Source organism: Monopterus albus, unplaced genomic scaffold (genome assembly GCF_001952655.1).
Source record: "Monopterus albus unplaced genomic scaffold, M_albus_1.0 scaffold38.1, whole genome shotgun sequence".
Taxonomy (NCBI): Eukaryota; Metazoa; Chordata; class Actinopteri; order Synbranchiformes; family Synbranchidae; genus Monopterus; species Monopterus albus.
In genome coordinates, this window is record NW_018127918.1 from 1,858,105 (window position 1) to 1,882,229 (window position 24,125).

Genomic DNA, 24,125 nt, shown 5'->3' on the forward strand with positions numbered 1-24,125 from the left:
ATGCCCTCCAGTTGTTTGTCTTCTTTTCAATCCTGCGCTTTGATTGGCTGTGCTGTTTGTCAGTCATCCCCTCCAGGTAGCAGGTCCATACATGAGTTCAGGTAAAACCTACCTGGAAGCCAGAAAAGAGGGCAGGACTGTGGAATAATACCGCAGCTTACAGCTTACAGCTTCAGTAGGGTGCAGTGTATAATAATAACTTTATGTGCGTGTAAATCTAATTCTTAAGACGATATATTTGTTTATGTAACCATTTTAATGGCAGCGAGTGTAGGACTGGCCATGAATCCGCCCCATGCAACAGAAGAAAGGGCGGTTTTCACGCAGCTGAAGCCGGTGAAGTTACCTGGAGCGGATGGCGCTGAGGATACGTCCGTGTTTGACGACGTCAAACCCGGGGTGAGAGACTCTACCGACCCTCTGACTTCGACCGGGCTTCCGGGGAACCGGTAGTTCGGTCTGCCTGGGTGTTTTCGTTTTTCACTTGCTGTTAACTGTTTTAACGTGACGTTTACCTGTATTCTCACGTTTTAACACACACCGTGGCCTCAGTCAAAATGAGAGGGAGTTTTGAGGCGAAACAAAGATAATAACCATTTCATTACCGCTGAGCTGCATGTTGTGCTGTTTTTTTTCCATATTTATCAAGCTGATTTTACCTGTGGTGAAAAAAGGCAGCTTACCTGTAAAAGCAGGCAGACAGGTTAAAGTCCTACACAGACACCTGACATGTTAGAAAATGCAGGTAACTTGTAGTTGTGCAGCACACATTTTTCAAATAGAACTTTATTTGTAGATTTGACATGTTGACTAGGGAAGACTGGTTTCATTCAGTAGACTCAATGTGTAGCTATTAATTTGTTGTTTCAGATTTTATGGCACTTGCATTGATTGTATTTACTGCTTTAAACTGGGCAAATAATAGGACAAAAAAGTGATGTAGTCAGTTTGTTACTATATTTGGTTTTGTAGTCGATATTAATAATACACTGAAATAAATACCCTGCTGGAATTAATTATTTTGATCATTAGCTACACTGAGCTTAAGAGGAGCTGAGCACACATGCATTTGTTTCCTGCTTGTTAAGTCACAGGATTTGATCACTTCATGGAGAACAGCAAGTTGAATTTTAGATTTAGATTTGAATTTAATCTGCAAAATGACTCCATCGGTAATCACACCTTTGTGGATTTATCTGTCCAAGATGACGCTCATGAATACTTATAAGTCTGATGCCAGAAAAGTGCCTGCACAATTCAGGAGTAACTCTTGTTATAGCAGGGCACCGAACATGAAAACAGCAGAAAGAAAGAACAGCAAAAGGATAAAGAGCTTTTCATGACCACCTCCTTTATTAAACAGGAACAACTGATCACAGAGATATGACAGCTGCATTAAAGTTAAATGGCTGTGAATTGTACATTGGTCCTGAGTGATCACAACAGAGCGCAAACAGAAACCAGACACCGTCACGCTGAGCTGAGTTTGGCCTCCTGCCAGGTGTTTAGTAAACAGGGACCAGACCCCAAGGCCTGAAGCTAAAACTGCTCTGCTCCTCTACATGGTCTACATGACCAGCAATGCAGACCCCCAGTGGACTCGATAGGTGAAAGACGGTTGTACGGTTGGCTCTTGATGGGTTTTGTTGACTTTTATTTCAATACCACTGATATGCATGTAGATATGAGTAGAGTGAGTCTGGAACATGGAAGCAGTCACAACCTGGAGCTGTTTGAACTTACTTTATTGGGATTGTTAACTGGACAGGTGCAATTACAGAAGCTAACATCTCTTGGCAGCAGATTTCTTTTTGTGTAATTTTTAATGTGGGCCTGTTTTAGGCTAAGAGTATACTAAGTCTGGTTTGTTCAGGAAAACATCTGTTAGCTCAGACTTGGCACTGGCAGATATTATTGGATTAGGTGCTAAAAAATCATGGATCATCAGTAATCTGTCCTGTCTTCTTCTGTGGCTGGCTCACTGACATATATATGATGCACATGGTGTCACCACTTCCCTCCATTATGCAAAATATCATACAATGGCTGCCAGAAGTGGAGTGAGAGGAGTGGACGTCTACTTATATCATCAAGTAACATAACAAATTGACCAGAAAAATGACCACTTGTACACACATCATTGTGATAATACAAAAAAACCACAGAAGGGACCTCAGAGAAAAAATGTATTCGGTTTGTACTTTGAGTTTTGATTTTGGCTCGTGTCCCATCCGCTAACATGGAGGAGGCGGGATTTATGACTTCTACTGCAACCAGCCACCAGGGGGCCGATTGCATCGCGGTGGCTATCTTTGTCTATACCAACCAATTGTGAATTAATTCTGAATATGAAGTATAATTACACTGACTGAAAAGTAAATGGTTACAGCCAGAGCCTATTATATCTGTTCTATTTTCTAGAAGCTTTTTGCTATTCTGCCAGTTAAGACAGCAGTGTCATCTGTAAAACACTGTGTATCGTCTCTGCCTGTCATGCTGCTGATACATTTATGACCCAGTTAGTTATAGACAGAGAACAGGCTTTTTACTGCTTATATGAACTGGTTTGTGAGCTTGTAGGATTCCATAAATCACAAGGTAACAGCCAAAAACTCAACACAGCGCGGGTTTTAGCTGTCAATAATTGACTTCAGCTTTACAAGCATTGTCTTGTCTACATGGGGATCCTCTGATAGTCAGTGTACAGTAATTGCTTCAAATGGAGCATCTTGACCATGTACAACTATACTGTATAAACTACCAGTCAAAAGTCTGGGAACACTTTCCCATTAAATTGAATGGGAAATGTGTCCAAACTTTTGGCATCCTACTTGGTTTGCATCATTTTTGTTGCTTGCTTTTTCTGTTGTTTTTCATCACTGTAGCATTCAGTGCTTGGTGTTATGCAAAATACAACTTTGTCAGGAACAAAGAAGTCAGGTTAAATGAAATAGGCACCCCTCAGGCAAATGAATGCCAACCGCAGCAGAGAGGGTTTACCTCATGTGCTCTTGATTCATCAGGAAGGCACTTGAAGTCGATTTCTCAAACACATTCCACATAGATCACAGTTAACCCTCTGTGTGCATGTTTCCTTCAATGTCTTTCTCTCTTATTGTCTACATTATCTCGTCGATATTTTTGGTTCAGACACAGGATTTCTCACACAAGCAAAGGACAAAAGAAAATTCTGGGTAAAAAGAGGATAATCGTTTTTTTCTTCCTTTCGTTCCTGTGAGACGTTTTTGTGTCATTATGTTCATGTTTTAAAGAGAGCTTAACTCCAGTGTCGTCGCAGCAGTATGTTGCCCGACCTGTCTGAGCAGGGCCCGCATCTGCATAGACTGCCTCGAGGCAAGAGAGAGGATGATAAAAGCCAACCTCATGAGAAAGTCACAGCAGCAATGGTGCTTCTCAAACTCTAGTCAAATGCAGGTTTTCTGTTCTCTTGCATATTCTTGTCTTCATTCTTTTGTGTTATTGGTGTGTTTGTGTAACAAAATGTTTGTCCTGCTGCTGAGCTGTGTGTGAAAACAGTGGATCTAAGATATATCTAAGCATCTGCAGCACAGTTAAAAACATTCTCTGGCACCAGTGTTGAGCAGACTCCCTCATTGAAACTGGAACCAAATGATATCTTAGATTACCGGCAGGATACGTAGTGTCATAGATATCTATACTGTGTGTGGCATGGGTTAGTGAAGCTGAACTAAAGCCTGGTACAAGAGGAGTGCACGGAGAAACACAGAGGAGAGGTGAATGGGTTGTAGAGGGGAGGGAGAAGAAGGAAGAGATACAGATTAGGGGCGGGTTGGGATGCGTTGGGGAGTGAGGCAGGATACAGTCAAGCAGCACCAGTGGTGTTCTGGAGACAAAAATTATTGGCTGTGGCAACAACAGACATGCAGCTTAGGACCCGTGCTTTCTGCTTGAAGTCAGCAACTTCAACTGGGAAAAGAAAAAATAAAAATCTAACACAATAAACTTCATGCTTACAGTGTAGCATCCTACTATCTCTAATCTGTCATGATGCGGTCAGCAACATGTCAACAGTATGTACCCAATCACAATATTTCAGATCCTGTCGCTAAGTGCTTTCTAAGAACATGCCTCCCACTTTGACACGCTGTTAGTTTCTGCCATCGGAAGTGCCACAAGCTCTAGTGTGTTGGCTGGTGGGAGTACTTGGACTGCCGTGAGCTATGTCATACAACATATTAACCAAACACAACACAAGATGGAGTAAATGGTGTAGCTCTACAACAAAGACAAAAATAAATCCAAAGGAGAACTTTGATGAAAATCAGATCTGCAGGCTGCAACTATTCGTTCCAAGTCGAAAGATTTTTTTTTTTAATTGTACAGTCAGGGAAAAAATGATTTGAACCCCAGCTGATTTTGTAAGTTTGCCCACTAACAAAGAAATGATCAGTCTGCAATGTCAATGGTAGGTTTAGTGTGTTACCAACTGTTTTTTTGGTGACTATGGTCCCAGCTGCCTTGAGATCATTGACAAGTTCCTCCTGAGTAGTTCTGGGCTGATTCCTCACCGTTCTCATTATCATTGAAACTCCACGAGGTGAGATCGTGCATGGAGCTCCAGACCGAGGGAGATTGGCAGTTAATTTATGTTTCTTCCATTTGCGAGTAATCGCACCAACCTACTACCTTCTCACCCAGCTGCTTGGCGATGGTCTTGTAGCCCATTCCAGCCTTGTGTAGGGCCACAATCTTGTCCCTGACACCCTTGGACAACTCGGTGGAGTTAGTTTTAACTATTTTATGTACAGTTTGGTACATGGCAAATTACTTTATAACTTTTCTTGTAATGCATTTTCTGGATTTTTTTGTTATTGTTGTGTCTCTCACTGTTCACATAAACCTACCATTGACATTGTAGACTGATAATGACTAATATTTAAATTTGTTTGATGATCTGAAACATTAAAGTGTGACAAACATGCAAAAAGATAAGAAATCAGTAAGGGGGCAAACACTTTTTCACACCACTGTATATATATTTATACTTTTTTTGTTTTGCGCTGTTTCTGTTGCACCTATGAATTTTTTTTTTTTAAATCAGTAAAAGCAGTTCAGCCATCAATCGAGGGAGTGAAATTTTTGGCACCTGATTTTGTCTTAGTTTTTGCTTTTTGGTAAAAAAAAAAAAAAAAGTACATTATATTAGTTTCAGTCAAATTTTAGTCTTTTGATTTTTGTTAGTTTTAGTCTAGTTTTCATCAGTATCTTATATCTTCTAAACATTTTGAGGCTTCAGCGGGCACCACTGTTGTTGTGTACAGTCACCATGGTTACACGTGTTTTCAGTCAATTGACAGATTTCTTTCAGGATGCTTTTGCCCTGTTAGACTTGGTTTTAAAATGTGTCTTGGATGATCAGGTCACAAGTGGACAACGAGACACAACACTGTTTACACCTCTCAATGTACATTTGAACACTTGTGTTCAAATTTTGTTGTGACCCTTCCGCTTAAAAATCTAATGGCCACGGGTACAATTATTACTTAAGTCTGTAACCTGACAAGCACCAGTAGTCTTCCTAACTGAAGAAGAAGCAGAAAACAAGCATCAGATTTGTACCCGGATGTATTATGAAATCTTTCACATTGATGGATTTGTATTGGATGTTTCTCTCCATTGTTTATTTTGTTGAGCGCTGGTGCACTCTGACCAAAGCAACCGCCACATCCGGCAATGATGATGTATTTTCTTGTAAGGGTATTGGTGGAGATGCATCGGGACATATTAACATTTAGACTACAAATGATGTGTGTCCCAGACCACCAGTGGTTTTAGTGATTTGATCACAGTCCATCTCAGAGGTTGTTTACACTTGTATTTAACACTGTCCACTTGTGATCCGATTGCCCACTAAGGCATTAAGATGTATTTTAATACCAATTGTAAACAGAGTATTAGATGACACAGACAGAAAATTACTGAATGTAAGTTGCTTCATCTTAAGTGGTAGTGGGCGAGTCAAGCAGCTAAATCAGGTGTTGTACAAATGGGGTAAATTTGAACACAAGAAGGTGCAGCCAGCAAAGTCAAAGGAATAAGCAGCGAGACATTAAAATTCTCCTGCAGAGTTGTATGATTATTCTGTGTGTCATCAGTAATAGCAGCCCTGTACATACATACATCACTATACAGTACATACTGTAGTCATTTGATACATTATTAATATGAAGATGTCAGTTGGTGCAGATTTGATACAGGTGTACTTCTCTTGCAAAACCTCTCCGAGGCACTTGGGGGAACTTCCTTTTGTCACTTATACTTTGGCTCGTTTTACAGTAGTGTTGAGCAGCAAGCAAACAATCAGAGTTGCATTTAACCACACTGGCAGTAAATCTGACTGCTCAGTAACATTTTTCAATCTGCAACTGAACTTTGAATGCTCATGAAAAATAAGATGGGGCCCTATATTGTTTCACTTTTGTCTTTAAACCATGCATAGTTTATTCAAAATTGAATCTGTGTTCCTCAACAGTAATGGCAGAATAGGTAACTGATATGAAACTTGTTTCCAGATTCTTGAGTCATTATATCACTGAGATGTAGACGACAGGGGAAGTTACAGAGTAACTTCATGGTGTACACATCAAGAATGTGTCGCCAGTCATGCCTAATGATTCCTGAAGATCAATACTCAGATATGGTTTAATTTTTTTTCTCTCATCCTGGGGTGGTGCTGGGAGCTGGTTGTGTTTGAGTTAATTCTTTGTTTCTTTTGATGTCATGGTTTTGACCAGACCTCCATGTTTCCTGTCATTTCAGTCCTCCATTAGTGACCTCATTGTACATATCCCCTGCCTCTTTTCCTCTTATTGCCAATATTTTCATGCAGCTGAAGGATGAAATGGTTTTGGTTTGACTAATGATTTGACTTCCAGGTCAACACGGGGAGCTGATTTGCATCTGCGCATGTGTCTGCTGACAGCAGGTCTCAGCTTGCTAGAATCCCACACTGATTGGTGATGGGAAGTGCAGGACAGAAGCAATGTGACTCATAAATTTTATTAATTCTTGGACACAGTCAAACATTTGAGAAGACTGAGATAATTCCAACTTTTTGGTTGGTCACAGATTTTGACATATTAAACACAACAAGCACCTCCATTATAAAATAGGCTCCTGTGCACATACATCTAATTGTATGGCTGCTTTGTTGTTATTCAATTATGGTGCATCATACTGCTAACAAATGACATTACTGACAGGTACATATTTACTTTATTAGCAGAGTATATGTATATGCAAACCCATAAATCAGTCTGATCCTCCTGCAGAGTGTCAGTTTAGCAGCACACCCTCCAGAAGCAGCACAGAGATTTATTATTTGACTCATGCTGTCAACTGTTCAAACAGTTTGGTCTGTCATGTCTGGTTGTGTTTTTGTACCAGACAACTCATGCCATCTCCACACAGTCATATTCTACTATTTTCTAGTTCCTGTGGTCTGCAAACTCACCCTTTGAGCTGCAGAATCTCTTTAATGATTATCACTGCTTAACCTGCATTTGTCTGGAAAAACAAAGAAAATTGCACTGGTGAATGAAAACAAAATGTGACATCATTTTAGGGTGATGCAAGAAATCGGTATATCTAAATGTACTTAAAAACTTCAAGACTGCCAGTGCTCTCATTTTGCATAAAGTTTATCATCAGTGCCATGTATCATTTGCAGCCTTACTGTGGAGAATAGAGATCAGATTACACATATGTTACATATGAAATGCCCAATGTGGTGTAAGTATGCAGTTAAAATGTTACTCTTAAATGTAAAGTAAGGGTATTATCTGTGTATTTATACTTTTGGCTGAAATTGTAATTCATGTGCATATCATCACAAATTGTAAAACTAAGAGCTAAGTGGATTTTGGCCATTGGCAGTAACTCGTCTTCACTCATCACTGTCCTGGAAAGCCAAAACAAGCCTTCCTATCTTTCCCTCCATAAGTAGTCATAAAACATCACCTCAGTATCAAAGGTTCTGGTTTTGCTCTAATGACCCTGTCATGATTTCTGCTCTGTTGAGTCACAGCCAGCAGACAGAGGGGCCCCGGCACTATCAGTTCTGTGTGTTTTATTGGGATCCAAAGGCGAATGCATTCCTAAGAACCATAAAGGAAAACTGCCGTGCAGACGCATCCATTTGTTTTGCAATTAGCAGGAGGCTGTTGAAGATGGCAGACCTCTGCTTAGAGGCTTCTGGGTGAGGTGTGCCAGTGTGTGAAGATGAATCTTATTTGTGTTTGATGGCTGGCACTGAGAGCCCCGATCAATTATAAATGTGAAATTGGTGAATGTGTGGCGGCTTTGTTCTTTGACATCACAGGAAGGTGGAAATTATGACCTTACCAATTGGATCCTTCTGAATAAATTTGATGTGGCCGTGGAACCACAGCGAATATCTTGCTTATTTTTGATAAAAGTGTGATTTATGTTGTTGGGCAACGAAGTGCAGACATTTCCAGAAATCATGGCAGCTGTACTCAGCTACAGTATAACTTTGTTAGCAAAAAGGGACAAGATTGTGGATTACAGTCTCACCTCAGGTTTGAGTCTTTAATGCACTGAATGGGAAATAGAAGCTGCAAGCAATACAAGTAAAAAACTGTGTAAAAGGGATAGCAGAGTAAAGCATTTTTTCTTTGTAGTAAATGGAGCTAAACATATGAAGGATGGATGTCATATTGTTCCACTCTAGCCCATAAACTTGGACAGAGCTGATAAGAGACTGTGTTATCAGGAAGAAAGATTCATAGCAGAGCAGTTGTACATGTTCTCCAATTATTAACTGACTCGGTCTAAATATATTCTACTTGTTAAGCACATAAAATGATTGAGACATTTTGAATTATAGTTCATCAGCTAGTTTGCTTTCAGGTTGCCGTGCCTGTTGATTCATGTATCGAAGACATTGGCACTTTTAAATATAGTTGTAGGACAAATGCCCCAAATAAACAAACATACTTCCTCATTCAAAACGCCAAGTTTTCCATTTAGCTGTTGTATGACAGATGTTTACTTTGAAGTTTAAGGGGCTGAAATGTTAGAGTGAAGACTGCAATTTGTGATTGGAGGTTTTAATTTCCCTAATGGAAATGGGACAAAAAGGATGTGCTTGCTTTGGTCAGGGACTAATTTTGAATGATTTATAATGAAGTGAAAATTATTCAGTTATGTATTAGTTGTATTCTCAATATTATATATTTTTTTTGCCAGGCTAGTCTCACCATTCATCATACCTTTTAAGAAGCTAAACTAATTTGAACTTCTAGTGCAATATACTAGGTTTTAGGAAACTGCTTACTCTGTTGATAGCTGCGATCTATATCTGCAAAGTGTTCTTTGCATGTAGATCCCAGAAACGAGGCTAAACAAAGAAATGTTACCAGCAAGAAAAGCAGGTGAATCAAAGGTGAATCAGACTGACAAAAAGAGATCAACAGCAGGGGACATGTCCAAGGGCACCCAAGGGTTACAGTTGCCAGCACCCCTGTAGCACAGAACCTGTTTGTTTCCCATCCTGAAAGGAACACAGGAGCCTTCAGTGGAAGGAAACCAAGAGGCTGTTTTCTTTTTCCCTCAATAAATGCCCAAGACTATAATTTCACCAAATGCTCAGATTGCACCGGTGACAAGAGGTGTGAGTTCACCAGCGAAGAATGATGGGCATCTGAACACAACTGAAAAAACACACATACAGACAGTTACATGTACAAAGTTTAAAAACCACATTGAAACACATGACACGCAGGACACAAATAATGGATTGTGTTCACTTGCAAATAAATACAAATGTTATTTACGCTGGTGACAGGCATCCCTAACAGAGGGATGCGTGTTCCTGGCACTTTAAGCACCACAATGAATCAGTGTTGAAACTGTCTTTTGCTTTGTGCCTTTGTTTCCTGTATGCAACCTTGAGCACATCAGCACCCTGTTTAGCTTCTGTATGCAACCTTGAGCACATCAGCACCTCATAAGGTCATTTGTCCCAAATCAGTTGAGCCAGTTCATTCTGGGCTATAATTTAGTTTGGGAAGTGCAGTTCATACAGTTCAGCTTCCACTGATACGACAACTCTGGAAAGTCTGGAAGTACTGTAATGAGATTACTCACTGACTACGATGAACCGATCATGTTATCAATAAAAAGAAATTTGTGACTTCTGATTAATCACCAGATCTCTTAGAAAAGGGATTCCAAAAAAAGAGAACATTCAAGTCATTAAATCATTTAGTGAATAAAAGAGTAGTCTCAGCTCTATATTAAACATGCATTCAGTTACACAGTAGAGAACAATGAGTGTTCAGCAGTAAACTGTCATCACGTCTGGGCACCAGCAGCTAAATGAACAATGTACTTATATGAATTGCCCCCATATTCCACAGATCATCCAGATCAACTTTCACTTTGAATCCATTTTGATGTTTAAATTAGATTAGCTGCCTGTGTTCACACATTAGTATCACTTTCATAACTGGCTGCTTCTATCTTTCTTTTTTGGGCCTTCTGGTCTCTCCTCCCACCCTTCATTCCTACTTCATGGGATGTGTATCTGTTGTGACTGAGGCTCAGATTTATTTGGCAGGTCTATTTTTACCTGACAGTGTTTAGGTTTCCACTGTGAGTTTCTCATGCCTTCGGCCTTTGTTTTGGTTTGGCTGTGTATTTTTATTCTTTCTTTGTCTCTTTCTTCATGCAACAAAGCACTTATATCGACCACACCCATGGAGGGAACTGTTTGCGTATGTTTGTGTTCTTGTGCATAGTTAAGTGCGTGAGTGCCTGCACGCCTTTGTGTGTGTTTGTGCATGCATACCTACAACTGCTCTTACGTGATTTTATATCACATTCATTTATAGATTTCACAGACGTGTGTGTGTCTGGTCTCTGTAGATTCTTTACTTAACGGTTTGCAAACCTCTAAAGGAGTGAATTTCTGCTTCGTGAATCCGAATGACGCAGCCACATGGACACACACACACACACAACAGTAAATGGTGATTAAGAGCCAATAATGCCTTCTTCTTAAACAGAAGAAAATACCTGCAGTTTATTTTCTTCACTTAGCCATACACTTGGCCTGTCCAGTCTTGTTACATGAAAACATTTCTCTGTATTTTAACACTACACTATTTCCACAGCTGTTACACGAGTAGATCTGATTTGACAGTTGTGTTTCTTGGTAACAAGAAAACAGCAATACCCATACTCGCATATAGATTTTTATATTATTGAAATCTGGATTATGCATTGAAAAGCCTTACTTTTTTTTACGAAAAGCCAGTTTTAAACGAGTGAGATTAAACACGAATAGATTATTGTTGCTTGTAAAATGGTCAGTATGGTTCTGAGTTTGGCAGATAATGATGTTTGTGTAGACCCCCATCATTTAAAGTAAAAAAGCAGATTAAGAAAATTGTGTTTGATAGTCTTACACAAAGTTGCAGTGACATGTTGCTGCTGGCAAGTTTAAAAAACTAGAAATCAGTGAGGTGATGGTCTTCAATGAGCCCATTTAGACTTAGTTTTAAAATAGGTCTCAGTGATCCAAACACTAGTACAAAGCTGAGACACATGTGTCTCTGATGTGTCCGACAAACCGCTTGTATTCAGATTTTGTTATTGCTGCATCACTTCTGCTAAAAGGACAAAGGTCCACACAATTATGTCAGTCTGTTACCACTAACAGCAGTAGTCTTCCAAACCAAAGAAGAAGAAAAGTGCTAGATTTGTACACTGATGTATTATGTACACTTTTTTCACTTACTGAGTTTTATTTGACTTCACATGTGCAGCTTCATTCCATCTTCTTTTTGTAAGCCAAGTCGACTATAAAACACACCACTTCCTGTGTCCCAATGGAAGTTTTCTGAGAAAGGGTTGGGAAACTGCTGTACAGTGAGAATGTAAATTTGCAAATTACTGTGTAAATATGAATGTAGGTGAAAACCTTCTTCAGCTGTTGATTCCTAATCCTGGCTGTTTGTCAGGGCAGTGAGCTCCACTGGGAAACAGGAATGTGACCAAATGAGTAGTTGATTAATGGCATTAGAACAAGATTTTATGACTGAAGACAAAAGCAGTTGCTTATCAACAATTAATACATCTCCAATCAAGCAGCACATGGCAATACATGGAAGCCCTGGAGTCAGAAGGATAGCATAAATTTGAATGTAGGTGAAAACCTTCTTCAGCTGTTGATTCCTAATCCTGGCTGTTTGTCAGGGCAGTGAGCTCCACTGGGAAACAGGAATGTGAGCTATGAAGGAGGGGAGGATGATGGAGGGATGGAGGAGGAAGTTTTGGTACTGACCTGTCTGAACCATCTCTTTCATCCTCTAATTTGCTTTCATTCTCCCCAAAAAATATATTTTGGCTTTATTTGTGTCTGTTACTTGTGGATTGGCTGGAACACAGCTGTGTCAAAGCACAGTTTCTGCATCTGCAGCTGTTTCCACAGTGTTCTCTTTAAAACTTACCATTGATTGCTTCATTTACTTTAAACATTTTACCCACGGAGTTATACTATGAGATTTTGTCATGAACTGCTCCAAAAAAACTCCAATATTCCTGGTCCAAGATTTTACTCTTTTTTCGTAGCTTGAGAAGAATCAAATTTTCCAGCACATCTGTGATCATGTTTATGCTGGCGACAGCCATGCCTGGAGGCGTTGTTTTTAGTTTGTCCACACGTCTGTACTTAAGTGTCTGTCGCATTCTTGTGAATGCGATATCTCAGGAACGGCTTCAGGAAATTTCTTGAAATTTGGCAAAAACTCAGACTCAAGAACAATGTGACAGAGTTCTTTATCAGTACTCTATACTCCTTTGTAAAAATTGTCTCTAAGTGAAGACACCATGATTCTCACTAGAGATTATTCGCTAGAATCATGCATGTCAGAAGAGTGATAACTTCCATTTTGTTCCTTCAAGGTTCTCACTGCATATATTATGAGTCTGGACAGATATGCATGTAAACTGCAACTTGACTGGTTGGCAGAGACATACAACCATGAGGTGGTAATTCTAGATTCCCCTTTAAATTGCTGTTTTGCAACAACTGGCAGGAGAGACAATCAAAACAGAGAGAGACCAATTCCAATATACACAGTAACAGGGAATAGACCAAAATGCCCTGCATCTCCTAAGCAGGTTCAGTTTGTGAGTTTGAACAGCCACAACTTAGACACACCTCTGTGTTCATGATCTAGTTGACTTAGTTGGTCTGTTTACATGGATGTATGCTCACCTTTGACTGAGAACAGGTTTATGCTCCTACTCTGGTGTTACTCGAAGGCATGGTAGGACACTTTGGAAATCACTGAGCTTGTTGTAAATTGCTCTTCCAGTATACATGTTGAATTCTTCTTTTAGCCTTCTCTCTTCATTTTTTTTTCTTTTCTTTTCAGGCTCGACAAGAGTTGGAGAAATACTTCCCTCAAGTCAGCAATTCTCTCTTGAGTACCTTTATTGACACTGGAGACAAGAAGTACAGACGCGACAGTGCCTCTGTAGTTGATGAGTACTTCTCAGAAGACAAATCTGCCACCCCTTACAGCCTTAACATCAATCTCATCCTTCCCAGCACCACTCACCTCCGCACAGGCCTCTACCGGTCCAGCACCAAGACCCTCACACCCCAGCAGATCAAAACAGAACCTGGGCTGGAGGCACCCTGCTCTATCTCCACCACCACCGCCACCACCCAGGCCTTGCCAGACTTCACCTCTGTGTTCAGCATGCCGCCTGTAGTCAACAACGTTTTCATCAAACCAGACATGAGCTCTGGAGGAGTGGTGGGTGTTACCACAGGCTCGCAGCAGCACCAAAATTTGGACACAGAGCTTCACATTGGGCCCCCACCCCCCCAGCCGCAGGTCTACCACATGCCCATCACCAGCTGTGCCGACCTCAACATGACTCTGTCACACACCAGTTCATCAGCGCATAGCTCCAGCAACAGCAGGGCCATGCTGAACATCGGCTGCATTGCATTACCAACAACCAACAGCAATTACATGATGGCAGAACACCAAATGCCACAGCCCCATGGTTACTACCAGGCCACTCCCAATTCATCTCAGCACACAGCACCCCACAGCCTGCCACCCTCACCCCCAAACTCCCAACCAGGAAGTCCAGATGGCCAGGCTGAGCTGCTCAGCTTAGCACCCCAAGCACCGCCTCCATACCAGCATCGTCTGGGAGGAATAAAGGTGACGGGGTTGTCTCCTCACGCCATGCTGATGACACATGGCCAGGGTGTCCTGACAGGTCCCAAATATAACAGGCGGAACAATCCAGAGCTGGAGAAGAGAAGAATCCACTTCTGTGACTACCCAGGTCTGTCTGTGTTTCACTTTGAAACTCCCACTTAAACATGCTTTATTTAAGAATTTTTAACAATGATTGAAAAGTGGAGGAAAATCAGGCTAATGTGCACTAAATTATTAGGTGCATTTTTGCATGTTCATGTGGAACTGTTTGCTACATACATAAGAGCATAGCCACTCCAGCACTTGGTTCAAATTGCTGTCTACCAATATCACTGTTGTGTAAATAAACTCCATTCCCAAATCAAAAGCACGTATGCAAATATCTCAATAATGCACTGTCTCTCTCTGTGTGTAAATATATGGACACATTATTACAGGAAAAAGTAGCTCTGTCGAAATGAGATTGCTAGGATATTTAATAAGACAAAGCAGTTTAGTCTTGTATTAGACTGTATTTTCCTTTATTTCTACTTTATTTCTAAAGTATCATTGCCACGAAACTAGGCAGAAATACTGAACTCATGCTCAACATCCAGAAGGAGAAGTGCATCAGCTGCATCTGACTCTAAAGTTATCCCTTCTACGAACAGTTTGAAATTGTTCTTTAGGCTCCCCTTGCCAAATGTCCTGTTTGGTTGGACTTGGAGTTGTCCTCGCAGTTAGCTAGCTGTGTGTAAATGTCACTGGGACATGGGTAAAGAACAGTATGTTTTGTTGTCAGCCTGGTTCATGAGCTCCCTATCTGATTTCTTTTCAGGCTGCACCAAAGTTTACACAAAGAGCTCTCATCTGAAGGCACACCAAAGGACACACACAGGTAAGACGTCACTGTTTTCTGTGGATTAACTTGAAATAGATGGTGATGTGAACGGAGGTAGAATAGTATATCAACCAAACCACATGCAGTCAAAAAATTCCATTCTTGCAGTGGCACCGGTGGATGTCAGGCAAGCTCGCATGAACGCACAGCTGCCTGGAGATCATGGCCATTCAAGGAAATCCTTAAACTAATTCTAAGATGAGAATTCACCATTGTAACATAAAACAAGGAAAAGCATGCCATGGGCTCTTTAAGCTCTAAGTTCTGTTGACTTCAGGTTATTTTTCCTACATTGCATATTTTGTCAAATTGCCAGTTTTGATACGCCCAGTAACTATCATAGAGATGAACACAAAGGAAAGGAAAAACAAAACAGAATCAACATTACTTTGCTTAAGAGGTTTTTGATTTTTTTTTTCTCCGCCATGTTTATACATGCTCATACCTGTCCTCCTAGCTTCCCCAGAGAGAGAACAAATAGGGGAGGGAGGAGGGGAGGATGAAGAAAAGAGGGGAGAAAAAGAGAGGGAAGACACACAATTAAAACAAAGGTCAAACCAGTTACTCCTGCTTTTCAGTCCTCTTTCAGACGATGGAGGAGGAGGAAGGTGGAGGGTAACAGAATGGGGGGAAGGCTGGTTTCGATGTGTTTCCCTTGTGTAAGATGAAACCTGTGGATTCCCAGCAGCCTCAAGACTGAATCTAGGAGATTTACTCATGTAGTTAATGCTACAGTGATCCTTCAGTGTGAAACACGCAAATAGAAACATCTTTTTATGATCATAAATAGATAAGCCGCAATTTTATGGATCCTGGTGGGGAAGTTAGGTGGTTAGGTGGTTGCACAAAAAAACTGAAGACAAATAGACTATAAAACATGCTGTGACAATTAGAAACAAAACAATAGGAAAGCAGTAAGACAGTCAAGAAATTATACAGGTATGCTATAGAGTGCCATAGTAGTGAGTCCTAAAACCCAGAACTGAGTTAGCATTTTTGCTCTTACAGTCCCCTCGCTCTGAAGTAAATGGGCTTTTGGTCAAATGCCTGAAAATAAGGTTTGTGGTTAACACAAGGCCAGTACATTTACATGCTGTATTCTGTGACATAACATACACCAGTAAATACTCCCCTTGTGATTTTTAATGCTTTTACTTGTCCTAAAAAAAAAGCAGCTGATAGCAAGTCTGGAAAAAATATCATCATTTTATGTTTCAGAAATATGTTCTTTCTTTCCTATCCTTATAACTATCTTGTAATCCCCTTAATCAATCCTGACCTCAGGATGGTGACTAGTATACAAGGTACATTTAAAATTACCGCAGGTTGCTAACAGCCAAGGAAGTGTTGACACTCCTCTGTGAATTAGGTGTCCCAAGTGAAAGACAGCTCAGCAATTATTTCACTGCACAGCAGCCTACAGTAACTGAACCACATAACAGACAACAGTGTGTGCTTGTGTGAAAAGTCAACAGCCGGGTTTGCATAATTTAGGTCACTCTGTGAATCTTACCCACAAATGTGTGATCTGGCAATACAAGACCTGCCCAGTCTTGCTTTACTTTTAGTTGATGATGACATGTAAAGAAACATTGGGCTGTTATAAACTGTAGGAAACGCTCCATGCAAATCAAGCAAAATGAACAAAACCCTAACTAGAGTGTGTACAAGGCATAGATCAGCTATGTGCTAATTCTTCTCTCTTTACTGATATCATTTTCTGTTTAAATCCTGAACAGATATGGCTCAAGGTTCTGTCCTACATCCCGTTTTTGTTCTGTAGCTACTGGAATTTAGCTTCCTCTTAAACAAATGATCCATAGTCCTAACATGCAAACCAGTGTGCCTGCAGGCTTGATGGCTGACTGCTTGTTACTGAAGTACTTTTTACCAACTCAGTGAAAATACCTAAAAAATAACCCAATCTGTCTCACTGAGCTCATCTTGATTTCATAATTAATTTGGTAACATGGTATTTTACATTAAATTTAGTGTGCTAAACTGGGAAGCTGGCTTGATGCCAGACTTATGTTTTGAAAGTTATTCGTGTTTTATCTTTTCCAGAATTGATTAATGCAGCTCCCTGTTTACCTACTTGAGTGGTAACCCTGTTCACACCTTCAAGTCATACAGAACACTGCATCCAGTCTCTTATCCACAGCAAATATAAAAAGATAACATAACCCACATTATAGCCTCTTTACATGGGCTGCCAGTTGACTTTAAGACTGTGTTCCCCTGTCCCTGTGTGTTAGTGCCCTCATGTACATTTAATAGACAGACTTACTGATAAAGTCTTTGCATAGTCATTGGTCTGATTGTGTGATTTAAAGTTTAAAACAGATACCAGCATTTTTTGTAAGGGATGTATTTTGACAGAATTACTCTGTTACCAGCACAGTACTGTACGTGCGGGTACCTCTGTGTCCGACTGTGCATGTAAGGTTTTCTGTTACTTATAGCAGAACTAACACACATGTTGCATCAACACTCTTGTCACGTGTCAACACACAACCTTTAATGTGTACCGACATCACACATCCACCATTTATTTCTGTTTCACTTCACTGAACAAGCGATATGAGGTTTTTTTTTCCTTTGTTTGTTTTTCCTTAAGGTGATAGTATCAGGAAGTTGTGTGGGTTGGTGTGTGTGTCAGCATGATGATATGATATCATCATGCTGACACTTTTAGTACTTAAATTTCATTTTCTTCACATGATGGACATCCCATTTTGCTCTTTAAGCACTGATACATACTACCGTGTACGTATCACTGTTCTAGTCATCTTTTCACAAGGTTTTCCCAGTTCAATTCTGTTTTATTTTATAGCACCAAATCACAACAAAAATCATCTCAAGGCACTTTACCCAACAAATCCCCCATGAGCAAGCCCTTGGCAGCAGCGAAAAACCCCCTTTAACTAAAGAAACCTCAGACAGACCCCGGCTCTTGGTGGGTGGCCATCTGCCTGGACTGGCCGGGGTGAGTGGATAGAGGGGAGAGAAAAGAAAAGCATCAAAACACAACAAACAAGCATCCTAATGTGACCAGTGACTGCTCATCAGAAATGTAGAGCTCCAGAGCCAGGGATACCTGCAGAAAGGTACAGGGAGAGAGGACACACTACGGGAGAGAGGAGACACAAAGTTAGAGACATGAAAATCAAATCATTCTGACTGTAAGTCCCCAGACCAGCCAGTATAGTTAGCATTTAGCTTTTATTTGATCAATTGGCTTGGTCTCCTCGTCCTCTCTGTATAGTTTGTACATTCAGTTTCTTTTCAAATCCTAGCTTGTTTGGGCTGATTATAAGGTCAAAGACATGTACTTTAATTGCCCTGGAAACTTTAAATTTGGTGTTAGTACTATGACCTCTGTACAGTGCCACCCACTAGACTCCTCCAAATCAGCTGCGTTAGCTCAGTCTACCTCTAGAATTTATCAGAACAGGGTAGTTTTAAATGGGTCTGTTGTGAAACCTTTAAGATGTACTGGCAAACAGGCTTAACAGGATCGCAGACCATCATACTGTAGGTCACATACTAGAAGTGGCAAGTGGTGGAATGTAGCTAAGTGCATTTACTGAATTACAATTTTAAATCTGTTCACTTTACTTCAGTATTTCTATTTTATACGGTTATACTTTATTACATTTCAGAGAGAAATATTGTTCTTGATGAATTTTCAGTTTAAAGTTCTATGTAAAAACATTCATGATGAAATGCTTTACCAATCATGTAGCCAGTAGTGAATAATGTACCTAGAATTGGTTACACACTAACAAATGACAAGATTGAATAATAATATACAGTAATAACATATTACACTACTCTATAATGATCATTTATCCTTTTGATATTTTGAGTACTTTAAGATACTTTTCAGATAATGTTTTGAAAGCAGGATTGTAAGGCAGTGTCTTTAGACTATGGTAGTTTTAATTTAAATACTTGTACCAGCTTTAATGTGATCAATGGGGACTGCAGCCGTTGTTGAGGTGCCTTTGATGCATGAAGGAAGCATGAACCACCTGGGCACTGATATTCATCGCTATCTTCAGTCATTGACGACTCTGCTATCATAACAGTCAGAGTCAACCTCGACCATGGCTCTGCACATTGACTTTTGTAATTGTGTTAGTAGGTGTACATGTGTGTTTGCACGTGTGTGTCTGTATGTGTAAAGAGTAGAGTGCTATCAGCCTGATTAGGGAGCCCTCCAGCCCTCTTCACAAACAGTAACTTAGCTGATAAAGCTGAGAGGTCCACAAAGAGTTTATGGGCGTTCTGGAAAGCCTGAAAGTGTTTGCTCTTTGACTCAGTAAAATCAGGCAGAGACAGTTATAAAATGTTATTATTACACTCCTGGTGTATTATACTGGACTAGGTAGAGTCATTTATGCCATAAACGGTTTAAAGTATAAAAAAAATAAAATTGCGTGTGATTTGAATCAGTAGTTTCTCCTCAGGTATTTTATTTTTCTGGTCAGTTTGAAATAGCGATGTATGATCATTGTTGCTGGAAATATATTGATGCAAGTGTTGTTATTTAACTGAGATTCAGATCTTTGTGTCCCTTACTATCGATTACATTTAGAAAATGAAGTTGTTTAGTCTAACTCTTGACTCATTTTGAGTTAAGACCATCAGTTAAATGTCTTCATTTGACATGTAACTTGACTTTAGATTAAAGGTGCTATGTCCTATTAAAGAGCATGACCGTTTTTAAAAAGCATAATTAAAGAGATGAGTGGGTCATCCGCCTCCTTTAATTGAAAGCTTTATAGTAAAATGATTTACAGCATATGATTAAAATCAATATGAGACAAATTTCATTCATTTTGTTTGAGTGGATCCTCTGATTTTACACTGATTTTATTGCTGTTTCAGAGGAATTAGTTTTTCATACCATAGGTTCAAGTGTCACAGAGACTTAGGACAGTATGTTCCTTTGGATTTATCCATCAGCCTGATAGAAGCTGTGCCAGAGTCACTCATCTATTGTCGCTGCTGTACTACCTGTACAGTTCTGTGTTTTGTTGTCTTTGTGTGGTTTAGGCTGTGTGTGTTTGCCTATTATGATTTACGATGTGTTCGTTGTGCACTCATTAGTTGATGTGGATATTTGAGAGAGAGAAAGAGAGATAATAGTTGGCCGTTTCTAATCAGCCACCTGATCAAACAGCTGCTGTCTGTCATGTACAAATGCCTGTAAAGGCTTTTGAGCGCTGATGCTCTTAGTTCTAAAGCACACTAAAGGTAAACTGGGATGTTCAATGATGAGAACACACGTTAAAATCATCAGTGTGCCCCCTATTGATCTCAGTTAATCGGTTAGCACTGCTGATTTTTGTCACATGACGGCCATTATCAGCGTTGTCTGAAAGTTCGGGTTTTTTTCCACAAAACTTAGTGTTCTCCCTTAGAATAAAGGAAAATGAAAGCATGTGAGGATGGATAGGTTTTCACCTGACCTTTTGGCAACTTGTTTAGAAATTTATACCAGTTAAGTGTGTTTGTTCTGTGTGTATGTGTCCTGTTTCAGCGACCTGTTTGCTAGCTTTCGAGGATAATTGTCTGAGACAGGCTGCTATACTTTTGACCCTCACGGCACAGCAATAGAGCAAAAGCCAAACACACCTGTGGATTGAGAGCCTCAGCCTTTTATATGGAGACATGAGTACTCCGCCTCTACACACACATTAAGAGCTGTTAACTCTAGAAACAGGATATGGTCCAGATTGGAGGCAGGACTGCTTTTGAGCCTCTGGTGGGGTTTAGGTTCTTGTTAGATTTAAAAAAAAAACTTCTCAGGTTTTATCACATGGGAATAAAGGGGAGATCCGTGGTAGTCAGCAATGTGTTGAAAGCCATTATTAGGCTTATAGTCATAAGAAGCAGCACAACTTATTCAGTTTTTAACTTTTAGCCATGTGAACACATTTTTAAATTCTTGCGGAGTGAGGTATTTTACCAAAGGACCATTTCAAGAGACACATAAAGAATAAATTGTCACCTGTTTCCCCCTGTGCTCTTTGGCCTCCCTCTCTCTGCTCATGGCTGTCACTAAGTGATTGATGGTCAATAGCAGAAGCTATCTAATCAGCACTAACAAGATACATGCTAGTAATGAGCACTTGATCCAAATGGCCTAGACAATTTGGAAATGACGGTTTGGGGTCATCTACAGGATAACGGCAATATTTCGATCCAAAATAAAAACCTGATTTCTGAAAATGATGAACACTGTAAACATTACAAAACAGAAACCAAGAATTATTCTCAAGAATCATCATTTCAGTATTTGTTGGATAAACCAATGATAAATACAGACTGGAATTTACATATTTTGAAATGACGAACTTTTTCCCAATACAAATAAACAAGAACATGAACTCTTTTACTTTGTCTCCACAAAATACCAAACCACAGTTTGAGAAATCTAGTTTCAGAGGAGTTTTATTTATTTTGTTATCTCCTTTTCACTGTTGTTTGTGCTCTTGTATTGATTCTCAGAAATTATTGTCCACCTTGGCAATGAAATATGTCTTTTTCTTGCTGTACACATACCAGTCTATTCAACGGTGTTTTTTCTCTTTGTTGATGATTAGCTCACTGTTTGGCGATAATACATTTTGGCACAGCAGAGAAATGTCAACGTTTGGGTGGGGCAGGGTTAGTGTCGTGTTAGCTTTACTTTGCTCATTATTTTTCAGTGCTTGAATTCTGCTTTCCATACTCTCTCTCGTATCCTGTATCCTTGAGGTCTAACAAATGGGATACGTGCATCTTCTTCCTGCTAAAACATTTAAATTTTAAATTGTGCATCGGGTACATTCGTGTTCGCTTGCTTACAGTGGGAAATATAAACAGGGACCCACTCAGCAAACACAGCTCCATAGTGTTACTAGTGTTCATCAGCTCCACCATTAGGTCCCTTTAACCAACATGTTTTAGCCACCGACATTTGAAACGGTTACCGTTGCTGTGTCTTTGTCCTACCAGTGGGACTGCTTGATCAACACACACGCTAACAGGAAACTCACTTTGTTCTTTATTTAGGAGGACTTGTTAGTCCAGGTCTTGTGTTTTCTTAAGCACGTTTACACTAAGCTCAGCTCACCATTTTCCCACATACGAGCAGTTTTTCAATATCTACAGATGAACCCCTCAGGGCAAAGTGGCAATTAGTCCAGTGTGCAGGAAATTCAAGTAAGACAACTGCCTCAGTGATGAATTAATTACTTCACAAATGCTCAGAGTTGGTAGCATGTCAGTCACAGTCAGACACTTTGCCTGTGATTATCAGAGAGAATAGTCTACACACAGGCTACAGAACTGAAAATAGGTTATTTATTTGAGTTCCCACACAATTCAAGTGAAAGCTACCATAAAAATGCATGCTTTGATCTTGGGCACACACAAACAAATGTCAGACTTCACTTCTGCTGTTTGCAACATCAAAAAGACAGTTTCATGAGCTCTCCTTCTCACTTACTACACAAACAGTCTGATAACGATGAATGTAACTATAAATGAAGGTGTGTCAGGTACCACTATATTTATAACAGAGTGAGCTGGGATGGCACACATACACAGCGTTACTGCTGTCAGACACTAACAAACCAAACTTGTCAGAAATGAAATAAAACCTACATCTTGCAGCTGTAGTGGTGCGTTTTAAAAATTTTGTGATGGTGTGTGACTGAAGCAACTTTGTGAAACAGAAGACAGTTATGCACTGTCTCACACTGACATTGTGTAGGCACGCACTTTCTCATGCACACTTTCAGGTCTATCAGAATTAAGGAATGGGTTTTATTGTGAAAGAACATGAGTTTCACAACCTTGGAGTTTTTCCCACAAGGCCTATCATTTAGAAGATCAGCTTCCTGTTAAAGTTCCCATGAGCAAGGCACTGTGGAGACACTGAATGGAAATAAGGCCATAACATCATTAAATTAACAGATATAAAGTTATAAACTAGAAACCAATAAAACGTTATTCTAATCATTATAAAAAATTTAGTATGTTGCTAACACTTCCATCCTCCTCTCTGTCTTGCAGGTGAGAAGCCGTACCGTTGTACATGGGAAAACTGTGACTGGCGTTTCGCCCGGTCCGACGAGCTCACCAGACACTACCGGAAGCACACTGGGGCCAAGCCTTTCAAATGTGTCGCTTGCAGCCGCTGCTTCTCACGCTCCGACCACCTGGCCCTGCACATGAAGCGTCACCAGAATTAACAGAGACAAACCTGTATATACAAACACACACAATCACACACGAATACAGCAGTATCCATACGTACATGACAGCCACCTGACCCTAACGGCAGTAAAGGATTCCCGAACACACAGAGCACCAAAATCCTCACTGTGCTACTATGTTTATTCTAATGCTCCATTCTAAACTGACATGAGTGCTAGCAGCCATCTAATGGTATCTGACCTAATGAAAAACTACCATCACAGACACTTTGAGTTTGTTGGCAGGTGGGAAGCCAGCGAGTGATCACACATCCTTGTCGCTGCACTTAAAGCACAGATTGTTCACTGGATAGATCTGACGGAAATGGAGTGAGCTCCCCTCATACTGTATGATAGTGAAACCTCTTTAACAGTCAACATACTGTTTACTGAGCTAATGCAGGGACTCAGTGATGATTTTAGTGTCTGTTCTCACATTGAAGAGTTGAATTGTGTTTATTTAAAGCTTGCACTGGTTCAACTCCTTAACAATCAATGTATAATCATATTTACACACTTGCCATTCAATACATAGTGCAAATATTACAGTCATCAGAACTGTGGTGCCAGGCTCCTACGATGGATTTGGCACTCCTTCTGATTACATCTTGGAAACACGTTCTTCTCCTGTACACAACAAACTGAACTATTTGTACACATTTCTGCTGCCAACTGCATCATCAACACTGTCATGTTTTATCATTTTGGGGTTTGAAGGTGGAAACGTATTTTCGTGTT

The 24,125-nt window shown here is 40.1% G+C and overlaps 1 protein-coding gene across 1 annotated transcript; it reads left to right on the forward strand.

The window, feature by feature from the left end:
- Positions 1–157: 157 nt before the first annotated feature.
- On the forward strand, positions 158–24,125 carry klf5l (Kruppel like factor 5 like). The gene is made up of 4 exons (XM_020598360.1): positions 158–399; positions 13,449–14,382; positions 15,073–15,132; positions 23,206–24,125. Exons 1-4 carry the CDS (start codon positions 259–261, stop codon positions 23,382–23,384), a joined length of 1,314 nt encoding a protein of 437 aa, XP_020454016.1. The 5' UTR covers positions 158–258; the 3' UTR covers positions 23,385–24,125.